The following is a 13526-nucleotide window of genomic DNA, read 5'->3' on the forward strand; positions in this document are numbered from 1 at the left end:
AAAAGGTGTGGTGAGGGGTCCCTAACCAACGGTTGCTGGATGGTGGGAGGTGGGGGGACCACTACACTATAGAGGGGGAGGGTTATTACAGAGCTGTTTGGGAGGGATCAGGGAGGTTGGAGGGTAAGGGGGGGTCCTACACTGCAGAAAATATATTTAAAAATCATTAAAAAAATTGCCTTAAAACTTAATATTGGCGAACTGTACCTAAGATGGTGGTGACCAGTGGGGGGTAAGGGAGGGAAGAGAGCTGTTTGGGTAGGATCAGGGGGTGGGAGGCGTCAGATGGGTGGGTAATCTCTACCTGATTAACCTCTTCACTGCCAGTAATAATAGAAGTGTAGCGCGCAGCTTTTTGGTAATTAGAATGCTCCTAATTTCATCATGTATGTCTGCTATTTCTGAACAAAGGAGGTCCTAGAGAAGCTTTTATAATCATTTTTTTCCATGATAGCACAAGCGGTATATAAATAATTTCAGTGAGAAACCCAACGTTTTATATGATCCCATTTGGCGGTCAAATGGTGGCCTAAAATGGGCTTAGATCAATACCTTGGATTCTTTACTTAAAGATATATGATACATTTAGCCACCAATCAGCAAGCGCTACCCAGGTGCTAAAGCAAAAATAGGCCGGTTCTTAAGCTTACATTCCTGCTTTTTAAATAAAGATACCAAGAGAACAAAGAAAAATTGATACTTGGAGTAAATTAGAAAGCTGCTAAAAATTGCATACTGAATCATGAAATAAAAAAATTGGGTTTCATATAGCTTCAAAAAAATATATATAGTTTTGACAGGTAAATAAAATTAAAAAACAGGCTCTATTTCTGTTTAAATGTGGGATAGCAAAAATACTAAAAATTTTCTGGTATTTTGGGCAAGTTCTTCTCTGAAAGTCCCGGTAGTGAAGGGGTTAACATTGTCAACAGTAACCAGTAATGATCTGTTGCATTAAAACTAGTACCCTTATTATATCAGTACCAGTATTTTCCTAATTATTATGGTGAACCTCTGATTCCCTTCAATGTATTACTGCAACCTCCCTCTTCACTTATCCCTTACCTGAATAGATCCCCATACTGATAACCTCTCACTGCTAACTCTACCATTATTAATATGTTACCGCAGAAGCCACTCACCATTTTTAACCCCTTAATGACCACAGCACTTTTCCATTTTTTGTCTGTTTGGGACCAAGGCTATTTTTACATTTCTGCGGTGTTTGTATTTAGCTGTAATTTTCCTCTTACTCATTTACTGTACCCACACATATTATATACCGTTTTTCTCGCCATTAAATGGACTTTCTAAAAATACCATTATTTTCATCATATCTTATAATTTACTATAAAAAAAATTATAAAATATGAGGAAAAAATGGAAAAAAACACACTTTTTCTAACTTTGACCCCCAAAATCTGTTACACATCTACAACCACCAAAAAACACCCATGCTAAATAGTTTCTAAATTTTGTCCTGAGTTTAGAAATACCCAATGTTTACATCTTCTTTGCTTTTTTTGTAAGTTATAGGGCCATAAATACAAGTAGCACTTTGCTATTTCCAAACCATTATTTTTCAAAATTAGCGCTAGTTACATTAGAACACTGATATCTGTCAGGAATACCTGAATATCCCTTGACATGTATATATTTTTTTTTAGTAGACATCCCAAAGTATTGATCTAGGCCCATTTTGGTATATTTCATGCCACCATTTCACCGCCAAATGCGATTAAATACAAAAAAATTGTTCACTTTTTCACTAATTTTTTCACAAACTTTTGGTTTCTCACTGAAATTATTTACAAACAGCTTGTGCAATTATGGCTTAAATTATTGTAAATTATTCTCTGGGATCCCTTTTGTTCAGAAATAGCAGACATATATGGCTTTGGCGTTGCTTTTTGGTAATTAGAAGGCTGCTAAATGCCACTGCGCACTACACGTGTATTATGCCCAGCAGTGAAGGGGTTAATTAGGGAGCATGTAGGGAGCTTTTAGGGGTAATTTTAGCTTTAGTGTAGTGTAGTAGACAACCCCAAGTATCTAGGCCAATTTTGGTATATTTAATGCCACCATTTCACCGCCAAATGCGATCAAATTAAAAAAAAACTTTTTTTCACAATTTTAGGTTTCTCACTGAAATCATTTACAAACAGCTTATGCAATTATGGCACAAATGGTTGTAAATGCTTCTCTGGGATCCCCTTTATTCAGAAATAGCAGACATATATGGCTTTGGCGTTGCTTTGTGGTAATTAGAAGGCCGCCAAATTCCGCTGCGCATCACACGTGTATTATGGCTAGCAGTGATGGGGTTAATTATGTAGCTTGTAGGGAGCTTGCAGGGTTAATTTTAGCTTTAGCGTAGAGCTCAGCCTCCCACCTAAAACATCAGACCCCCTGATCCCTCCCAAACAGCTCTCTTCCCTCCCCCACCCCACAATTGTCCCCGCCATCTTAAGTACTGGCAGAAACTCTGCCAGTACTAAAATAAAAGCTATATTGGGCTTTTTTTTTGGCATATTTACATATGCTGCTGTGTAGGATCCCCCCTTAGCCCCCAACCTCACTGATCCCCCACCAAACAGCTTTCTAACCCTCCCCCTCTGCCTTAATGGGCGCCATCTTGGGTACTGGCAGCTGTCTGCCAGTACCCAGTTTAGTAACAAAAAGTATGTTTATTGGTTTTTTTATTGCCCTTTTCTGTAGTGTAGCTTCCACCCCCCCCCCCCCAGACCAACCCCCCACCCCTTCCAGAACCCTTAGATCATTTGTTAATTATTTTTTTTTTAACCGTTTCTTAACTTTTTTTTCTGCAGTGTAGCGGTTCCCTCCTGCTCCCACCCCATGCACGCGCCCGCCCGCCACCCCCATGCACGCGTGCGCTCCCGTGCGCGCCCCCGTCTCTCCCGCCCCCGATCCCGCCCCCCTCCACTCCACTCGGCACATCGATGGCCGTCCACCCGCCTCCCAGACTTGCTCCCACCCACCAACGATACCGGCCACCGATGTCCGGTGCAGAGAGGGCCACAGAGTGGCTCTCTCTGCATCGGATGGCCAAGGGGGGTTATTGCAGGATGCCTCGATATCGAGGCATCACTGCAATAACCGGAAAGCATCTGGAAGCGAGCAGGATCGCTTCCAGCTGCTTTCCAGACCAAGGACGTACGCCACACGTCCTCGGTCATTAACTGTATTTTTTTTGAGGACGTGTGGCGTACGTCCTTGGTCGTTAAGGGGTTAAAGGGACACTGAACCCATATTTTTTCTTTTGTGGTTCAGATAGAGCATGCAATTTTAAGCAACTTTCTAATTTACACCTATTATCACATTTTCTTCATTCTCTTGGTATCTTTATTTGAAAAGCAAGAATGTAAGTCTAGATGTCGGACCATTTTTGTTGAACAAACTGGGTTGTCCTTGCTGATTAGGCAGCACCAATAAACAAGTGCTGTCCAGAGTCTGAACCAAAAATTGTCTGGCTCTTTAGCTTAGATGCCTTCTTTTTCAAATAAAGATAGCAAGAGAACGAAGACAAATTGATCATAGGAGTAAATTAGAAAGTTGCTTAAAATTGCATGCTCTATCTGAATTATGAAAGAAAAAATTTTGGTTTAGTGTCCCTTTAACCGTTTACTGCATTTGTCAGCCACCACAATTCACCTCTTACTTTACTCAGCACCACCATCAATTACTAACAACCACTTTTAACTTATATCTGCCCTGGACTCCCTTCACATGATCACTATATTGACCACACACCTAATACGTCCCATAAGCACCCAGGATCACCTATTGGGGCCTATCTATCAAGCTCCGAATGTAGCTTGACGGCCCGTGTTTCTGGCGAGCCTGCAGGCTTGCCAGAAACAGCAGTTATAAAGCAGCAGTCTAAAGACCGTTGCTCCATAACCCTGTCCGGACAGGAATCGCCACAATTCAACCTGATCGAGTACAATTCAACCCGATCGAGTATGATCGGGTTGATTGACACCCCCCTGCTGGCGGCCGATTGGCTGACACCCCCCTGCTGGTGCAATGCTGAATACGGAGAGCTTATTGCTCTCCGCTTTCAGCGATGTCTGTCGGACCTGATCCACACTGTTGGATCAAGTCCGACAGACATTTGATAAATGGGCCTCAAAGTCTGATGATGAAAAGCTCTTTACCAGTGGTCATCACAACCAGCTTTAATTAGCAGATATTATATAGTGACAAGCAAATAGTGCACTGTCAATAAAATATAGAAATATATTTGTTATGTGGCTGCAAAAATTAAAGTGATAGGAAATTCAAAATGATATCTACATGATTCATACAGACACTTTTAAATTCACTTTTATTTTCAAATGTACTTTGTTCTCCATTGTTGGTATTTATTGTAAAAAGGGAATATGGACATACAAGGTTGTTTAAAATTAAATGCTCTGTCTGAATCCTGAAAGGACACATTTGGGTTTAATTTCCCTTTAAGCCTTGATTGCCGTTGAAAATATTTTTCTTAAAGGGATAGTCTAGTCAAAGTTAAACTTCCATGATTCAGATAGAACATTCAATTTTAAGCAACTTTCTAATTTACTCCTATTATCAAATTTTCTTCATTATCTTGGTATCTTTATTTAAAAAAGCAAGAATATAAGCTTAGCTGGCTCCTAAGTCTCCTGCCTTTTAAAATAAAGATACTAAGAGAAAGTAGCTTAAAATTGCATGCGCTATCTGAATCATGAAAGTTTAACTTTGACTAGACTATCCCTTTAAGTGATTTCTTTTTGCAGCTTGATTGCGATCTATCCCATAGTTTGTACATTTCATGCCAGTTGTATTGAAATTAAAAACGTGATGCATTTTGCACAGATAGAATAAATTGATTAAGCACTTACTTGAAAATGAGCTATTTTAATTTAAAATCACATTTTGAACCTTACACTCATCTCCTCTACTACAGCATAAAATACTTTTATGATCTTGTGGATCCATATCGGCTGTATGAAGGTGACTTTGACAAGGAGTCAGCTGATGAAATGAGGAGAAGAGAGCCTTGGAAGATTAGTGATGACGAACTGGAGATGTTGAAAGAAAAGGTTAGTTAGTACATTGTGCTGTTACTCCAACAATATCCATACTGGTATGTGCGAGACACTGTCCCTTTTTATACTAATGAACAACTCCATTGTTGCTTGATTAGAAAATGTCTACCATAAACTGATGAACATTTTCACTAGCTCAGTAGTTAGATTAGAAAAGCTAAACTACTTTACCTGCCCTTTTTTTCTTATTTATCTTGCTGATAACTTCTTGTTTGCTCAGACACAGCGCCAGATCCGGCTGAACGAATTGCTGCATGAACATTCCAGCTCAGCAAACCTAATAGTAATGTAAGTAATCCAATTACGCATGGATGTGCTGTGTTTAACTTTTTTCATCCTAGAGGCTATATCAGTATGTCTTTTACTTATATTTAATTTGATGTAAACAGTGCATGATATAAGAAGGCTACTGTCTGGTGCTGTATATACAAATAATATATAATATAACAGGTAGAAACCCCTTTATCCAAACAGCTTGGGACTAGAAAATGTTTGGATTTTGGAATATTTGCATCTGTAAAATGGAAGAGCGGATGGGACTAAGTGTAAAAAACAATATATTATGTCATTTAGGCAATATTTACATGTCATAATACAGCTTTCATACAATTAAAGGTAGTTTTATATATTTTTTTATATTTTGTGACCTACAGGACCTTACAGGAAGGGAAAATAGTAATTTTTCATAATACTATTTTCTTTCTAATGACACGATGAGTCCACGGATCAGCTAATTACTAATGGGATATATCACTCCTGCCCAGCAGGAGGCGGCAAAGAGCACCACAGCAAAGCTGTTAAATATCACCTCCCTTCCCTCCCACCCCAGTCATTCTCTTTGCCTGTGTTAGAGCAAGGAAGTGGTAAAGTTAGGTGTTAGAAAATGATTCTTCAAGCAAGATTTTATTATTTTTTAAGTAGTGCAATATTGTGCTGCTTTGTGCTAGGGTGTAGCCGTAATCCACATCAGTCTCTTCAGTAGGGCAGTGGTGGCTTTAGAGCAATGGGAACTTGTGGGACATAATTCTCACTGTGCCTCCCATATAATTTATGCTGCCCTAACTCTGAAAGCCTGATTGAAATTACTTAGTTTTTTTTTTCTTTCCACAGGTCTATGTGAGGGAGAGGACCTCTCAAACCTGGTGAGCTGCCTTGCTGTCGGGCAGATTTGTGAGGTAAGTGCTGACTTTATTTATTTCTAGGAAGGAGAAGACACTCAGAAAAAGTGGGCACTTTATTTCAAAGAGAAAAAATAAAAAAAGGGGCCATTTTATTTTAAGGCACTTTAATTTAAATAAGGGACACTTAAATTCTCTCAGACAGCAGTTTATGCACTCACTGGGGCTGAGAATAGTCTGCTTGGTTTTAAACAGTGGTGGTTCCACTTCTCCCGGCGGTTAAACTTTAATCAATATGCCGACCGAGAGATTGTTGTTTTTGAGGACGCCCACGAGGGGCGGAGCTAAGTGAGGCGGCAATCTGCATTGCATGCCACTTTCTTCACTTCCTAGTGCGGAGGATCAGAATTTCCAGGGTCTGTCTAGAAACGCATGATTTCTGAAAGCATGCGTTTCTAGGACTGGAGAACGGTTTATTTCATCTGCTGCTGGAGTCCGGATCGTTTATCTACTGAAAGAGGACAAAACTCCGGTGTAGCAGGGCAGGTAGGCACCTCAGCAAAGAAGCTGAGGTGTAGAGGTGTGTCTTTTCTGTTATTTAGCTTAATACCTCATTCTGCAGTCTTAAGTAAAAAAGTTACGGTTTAAAATTTAAAGGGACAGTATAGTTTCTCTTGTTAAGTGTATCCAGTCCACGGATCATCCATTACTTATGGGATATTCTCCTTCCCAACAGGAAGTTGCAAGAGGATCACCCACAGCAGAGCTGCTATATAGCTCCTCCCCTAACTGCCATATCCAGTCATTCTCTTGCAACCTTCAACAAAGATGGAGGTCGTAAGAGGAGAGTGGTGTTTTATACTTAGTTTATTTCTTCAATCAAAAGTTTGTTATTTTTAAATGGTACCGGAGTGTGCTGTTTATCTCAGGCAGTATTTAGAAGAAGAATCTGCCTGCATTTTCCACGGATCATCTATTACTTATGGGATATTCTCCTTCCCAACAGGAAGTTGCAAGAGGATCACCCACAGCAGAGCTGCTATATAGCTCCTCCCCTAACTGCCATATCCAGTCATTCTCTTGCAACCCTCAACAAAGATGGAGGTCGTAAGAGGAGAGTGGTGTTTTATACTTAGTTTATTTCTTCAATCAAAAGTTTGTTATTTTTAAATGGTACCGGAGTGTGCTGTTTATCTCAGGCAGTATTTAGAAGAAGAATCTGCCTGCATTTTCTATGATCTTAGCAGAAATAACTAAGATCCATGGCTGTTCTCACATATTCTGAGGAGTGAGGTAACTTCAGAGAGGGAATGGCGTGCAGGTTTTCCTGCAATAAGGTATGTGCAGTTAATATTTTTCTAGGGATGGAATCTGCTAGAAAATGCTGCTTATACCGGATTAATGTAAGTAAAGCCTTAAATGCAGTGATAGCTACTGCTATCAGGCTTATTAATAGAGATGCATACTCTTATAAAAATGTAATATAAAACGTTTGCTGGCATGTTAATCGTTTTTATATATGTTTGGTGACAAAACTTATTGGGGCCTAGTTTTTTTCCACATGGCTGGTTTGATTTCTGCCTAGAGACAGTTTCCTGAAGCTTTCCACTGTTGCAATATGAGTGGGAAGGGCCTATTTTAGTGCTTTTCTGTGCAGCTAAAAATACTGACAGAGACATTCAGCTTCCCTCTGCATGATACAGGACATCTCTGAAGGGCTCAAAAGGCTTCAAAGTCGTGTTTGAGGAGGGTAACAATCACAGTAGACTGTGGCAGTTGTTGTGACTGTGTTTAAAAAACGTTTTTGTCATTTATTATTCTGTTTTTGTTATTAAGGGGTTAATCATCCATTTGCAAGTGGGTGCAATGCTCTGCTGACTTGTTACATACACTGTAAAAATTTTGTTAGTGTAACTGCCTTTTTTCACTGTTATTTCAAATTTTGTCAAAATTTGTTTCTCTTAAAGGCACAGTTACGTTTTTTATATTGCTTGTTAACTTGCTTTAAAGTGTTTTCCAAGCTTGCTAGTCTCATTGCTAGTCTGTACAAACATGTCTGAAACAGAGGATACTTGTTCATTATGTTTAAAAGCCATGGTGGAGCCCCATAGGAGAATGTGTACTAAATGTATTGATTTCACCTTAAACAGTAAAGATCAGTCTTTATCTATAAAAGAATTGTCACCAGAGGGGTCTGTCAAGGGGGAAGTTATGCCGACTAACTCTCCCCACATGTCGGACCCTTCGCCTCCCGCTCAAGGGACGCACGCTAATATGGCGCCAAGTACATCAGGGACGTCCATAGCGATTACTTTGCAGGACATGGCTGCAATCATGAATAATACCCTGTCAGAGGTATTATCCAGATTGCCTGAATTGAGAGGCAAGCGCGATAGCTCTGGGGTTAGACGAGATACAGAGCGCGTAGATGCTGTAAGAGCCATGTCTGATACTGCGTCACAATATGCAGAACCTGAGGACGGAGAGCTTCAGTCTGTGGGTGACGTCTCTGATTCGGGGAGACCTGATTCAGAGATTTCTAATTTTAAATTTAAGCTTGAGAACCTCCGTGTATTGCTTGGGGAGGTATTAGCTGCTCTGAATGACTGTGACACAATTGCAGTGCCAGAGAAATTGTGTAGGCTGGATAAATACTATGCAGTGCCGGTGAGTACTGATGTTTTTCCAATACCTAAAAGGCTTACAGAAATTATTAGTAAGGAGTGGGATAGGCCCGGTGTGCCATTTTCCCCACCTCCTATATTTAGAAAAATGTTTCCAATAGATGCCACTACACGGGACTTATGGCAGACTGTCCCTAAGGTGGAGGGAGCAGTTTCTACTTTAGCAAAGCGTACCACTATCCCGGTTGAGGACAGTTGTGCTTTTTCAGATCCAATGGATAAAAAATTAGAGGGTTACCTTAAGAAAATGTTTATTCAACAAGGTTTTATTTTACAGCCCCTTGCATGCATTGCGCCTGTCACTGCTGCGGCGGCATTCTGGTTTGAGGCCCTGGAAGAGGCCATCCATACAGCTCCATTGACTGAAATTGTTGACAAGCTTAGAACTCTTAAGCTAGCTAACTCATTTGTTTCTGATGCCATTGTTCATTTGACTAAACTAACGGCTAAGAATTCCGGATTCGCCATCCAGGCGCGTAGGGCGCTATGGCTCAAATCCTGGTCAGCTGATGTGACTTCAAAGTCTAAATTACTCAACATTTCTTTCAAGGGCAGACCTTATTCAGCCTGGTTTGAAAGAAGTTATTGCTGACATTACTGGAGGTAAGGGTCATACCCTTCCTCAGGACAGGGCCAAATCAAAGGCCAAACAGTCTAATTTTCGTGCCTTTCGAAATTTCAAGGCAGGTGCAGCATCAACTTCCTCCGCTTCAAGACAAGAGGGAACTTTTGCTCAATCTAAGCAGGCCTGGAAACCTAACCAGTCCTGGAACAAAGGCAAGCAGGCCAGAAAGCCTGCTGCTGCCTCTAAGACAGCATGAAGGAACGGCCCCCTATCCGGCGACGGATCTAGTAGGGGGCAGACTTTTTCTCTTCGCCCAGGCGTGGGCAAGAGATGTTCAGGATCCCTGGGCATTGGAGATCATATCTCAGGGATATCTTCTGGACTTCAAAGCTTCCCCTCCACAAGAGATATTTCATCTTTCAAGGTTATCTGCAAATCAGATAAAGAAAGAGGCATTCCTACGTTGTGTGCACGACCTCCTAGTAATGGGAGTGATCCATCCAGTTCCACGGACGGAACAAGGACAGGGTTTTTATTCAAATCTGTTTGTGGTTCCCAAAAAAGAGGGAACCTTCAGACCAATTTTGGATCTAAAGATCTTAAACAAATTCCTCAGAGTTCCATCTTTCAAAATGGAAACTATTCGGACCATCCTACCCATGATCCAAGAGGGTCAGTACATGACCACAGTGGACTTAAAGGATGCCTACCTTCACATACCGATTCACAAAGATCATCATCGGTTCCTAAGGTTTGCCTTTCTAGACAGGCATTACCAATTTGTAGCTCTTCCCTTCGGGTTGGCTACAGCCCCGAGAATCTTTACGAAGGTTCTGGGCTCACTTCTGGCGAGGCATAGCGGTGGCTCCGTATCTAGACGACATCCTGATACAGGCGTCAAGCTTTCAAATTGCCAAGTCTCATACAGAGATAGTTCTGGCATTTCTGAGATCGCACGGGTGGAATGTGAACGAGGAAAAGAGTTCTCTATGCCCACTCACAAGAGTCTCCTTCTTAGGGACTCTTATAGATTCTGTAGAGATGAAAATTTACCTGACGGAGTCCAGGTTATCAAAGCTTCTAAATGCTTGCAGTATTCTTCATTCCATTCCGCGCCCTTCGGTGGCTCAGTGTATAGAGGTGATCGGCTTAATGGTAGCGGCAATGGACATAGTGCCATTTGCGCGCCTACATCTCAGACCGCTGCAATTATGCATGCTAAGTCAGTGGAATGGGGATTACACAGATTTGTCCCCTCTGCTAAATCTGGATCAAGAGACCAGAGATTCTCTTCTCTGGTGGTTGTCTCGGGTCCACCTGTCCGAGGGTATGACCTTTCGCAGGCCAGATTGGCACAGGGATCGTGGACTCAGGAGGAGAAACTCCTTCCGATAAATATTCTGGAGTTAAGAGCAATATTCAATGCTCTTCTGGCTTGGCCTCAGTTAGCAACACTGAAGTTCATCAGATTTCAGTCGGACAATATCACGACTGTGGCTTACATCAACCATCAAGGGGGAACCAGGAGTTCCCTAGCGATGTTAGAAGTCTCAAAAATAATTCGCTGGGCAGAGACTCACTCTTGCCACCTGTCAGCAATCCATATCCCAGGCGTGGAGAACTGGGAGGCGGATTTTCTAAGTCGTCAGACTTTTCACCCGGGGGAGTGGGAACTCCATCCGGAGGTGTTTGCTCAATTGATTCATCGTTGGGGCAAACCAGAGTTGGATCTCATGGCGTCTCGCCAGAATGCCAAGCTTCCTTGTTACGGATCCAGGTCCAGGGACCCAGAAGCGACGCTGATAGATGCTCTAGCAGCACCTTGGTTCTTCAGCCTGGCTTATGTGTTTCCACCGTTTCCTCTGCTCCCTCGACTGATTGCCAAAATCAAACAGGAGAGAGCATCTGTGATTCTAATAGCGCCTGCGTGGCCACGCAGGACCTGGTATGCAGACCTAGTGGACATGTCATCCTTTCCACCATGGACTCTGCCTCTAAGACAGGACCTTCTAATACAATCATCCAAATCTAATTTCTCTGAGACTGACTGCATGGAGATTGAACGCTTGATTCTATCAAAGCGTGGCTTCTCCGAGTCAGTCATTGATACCTTAATACAGGCACGAAAGCCTGTTACCAGGAAAATCTATCACAAGATATGGCGTACATATCTTTACTGGTGTGAATCCAAGAATTACTCATGGAGTAAGGTTAGGATTCCTAGGATATTGTCCTTTCTCCAAGAGGGTTTGGACAAAGAATTATCAGCTAGTTCCTTAAAGGGACAGATTTCTGCTCTGTCTATTCTTTTGCACAAGCGTCTGGCAGAAGTTCCAGACGTCCAGGCATTTTGTCAGGCTTTGGTTAGAATTAAGCCTGTGTTTAAACCTGTTGCTCCCCCATGGAGCTTAAACTTGGTTCTTAAAGTTCTTCAAGGAGTTCTGTTTGAACCCCTTCATTCCATTGATATTAAGCTTTTATCTTGGAAAGTTCTGTTTTTGATGGCTATTTCCTCGGCTCGGAGAGTCTCTGAGCTATCTGCCTTACAATGTGATTCTCCTTATCTGATTTTTCATGCAGATAAGGTAGTTCTCCATACCAAACCTGGGTTTTTACCTAAGGTGGTTTCTAACAAGAATATCAATCAAGAGATTGTTGTTCCATCATTGTGTCCTAATCCTTCTTCAAAGAAGGAACGTCTTTTACATAATCTGGACGTAGTCCGTGCCTTGAAGTTTTACTTACAAGCTACTAAGGATTTTCATCAAACATCTTCCCTGTTTGTCGTTTATTCTGGACAGAGGAGAGGTCAAAAAGCTTCGGCAACCTCTCTTTCCTTTTGGCTTCGGAGTATTATACGCCTAGCCTATGAGACTGCTGGACAGCAGCCCCCTGAAAGAATTACAGCTCATTCTACTAGAGCTGTGGCTTCCACCTGGGCCTTTAAAAATGAGGCCTCTGTTGAACAGATTTGCAAGGCCGCGACTTGGTCTTCGCTTCACACTTTTTCAAAATTTTACAAATTTGATACTTTTGCTTCTTCGGAGGCTGTTTTTGGGAGAAAGGTTCTTCAGGCAGTGGTTCCTTCCGCTTAATCCCTGCCTTGTCCCTCCCATCATCCGTGTACTTTAGCTTTGGTATTGGTATCCCATAAGTAATGGATGATCCGTGGACTGGATACACTTAACAAGAGAAAACATAATTTATGTTTACCTGATAAATTTATTTCTCTTGTAGTGTATCCAGTCCACGGCCCGCCCTGTCATTTTAAGGCAGGTCTAAAATTTAATTAAACTACAGTCACCACTGCACCCTATGGTTTCTCCTTTCTCTGTTTGTTTCGGTCGAATGACTGGATATGGCAGTTAGGGGAGGAGCTATATAGCAGCTCTGCTGTGGTTGATCCTCTTGCAACTTCCTGTTGGGAAGGAGAATATCCCATAAGTAATGGATGATCCGTGGACTGGATACACTACAAGAGAAATAAATTTATCAGGTAAGCATAAATTATGTGTTTTTTCTATTTTAATTTTTATTAAAAAAATTAAGGTTATTATTTGTTAATCTGATCCATTGTGAGTCAGAATGGACCAAGAGGCTTTGAAAAATGTCACTTGTTCTTTGTGTTTTGATGCCAATGTGGAACCACCAATCCCTTTCTGTTCCTCGTGTATTGAGAGGACTTTAAATTATAGGGATAGACTTTTTCCTGAGCCAACATTTTACAAGGCAGATGCTGTTCAGGAGTCTAATCAGAATATTCAATATATGCCGCAGCTTTCTCCTCAAGCGTCCCAAATTTTACCGCCCACACATGCAGTGCCCTGCGCTTCCTCTCTAGCTCCTCCTGGAGTTACGTTGCAAGACATCACTTCTCTCATGTCTTCTGCAGTTTCTGATGCGTTGTCTGCTTTTCCCATGTTGCAGGGAAAGCGTAAGAGGAAAGACTAACATTCAGTAAGCGAGGTTTCTGACGCAGTTGTTGCTATTTCGAATGCCCCCTCCCAGAAGCCTGAGGAGGAAGATACTTCGGTAGCATCTGAAGGTGAAATTTCAGATTCTG

General features: G+C 41.6%; 1 protein-coding gene across 1 annotated transcript in view; it reads left to right on the forward strand.

Annotated features, from left to right (window-relative positions):
• Nucleotides 1-13526, forward strand: part of LOC128647309 (solute carrier family 12 member 2-like) — a 415312-nt gene that overhangs the window by 378663 nt on the left and 23123 nt on the right. The window contains exons 25-26 of the mRNA XM_053700093.1: nucleotides 4955-5090; nucleotides 5317-5384. Coding sequence (XP_053556068.1) covers nucleotides 4955-5090; nucleotides 5317-5384 — 204 coding nt within the window. The remainder of the gene's footprint in view (nucleotides 1-4954; nucleotides 5091-5316; nucleotides 5385-13526) is intronic.

The sequence above is a fragment of the Bombina bombina genome, chromosome 2 (assembly GCF_027579735.1).
Source record: "Bombina bombina isolate aBomBom1 chromosome 2, aBomBom1.pri, whole genome shotgun sequence".
In the NCBI taxonomy this organism is placed as follows: domain Eukaryota; kingdom Metazoa; phylum Chordata; class Amphibia; order Anura; family Bombinatoridae; genus Bombina; species Bombina bombina.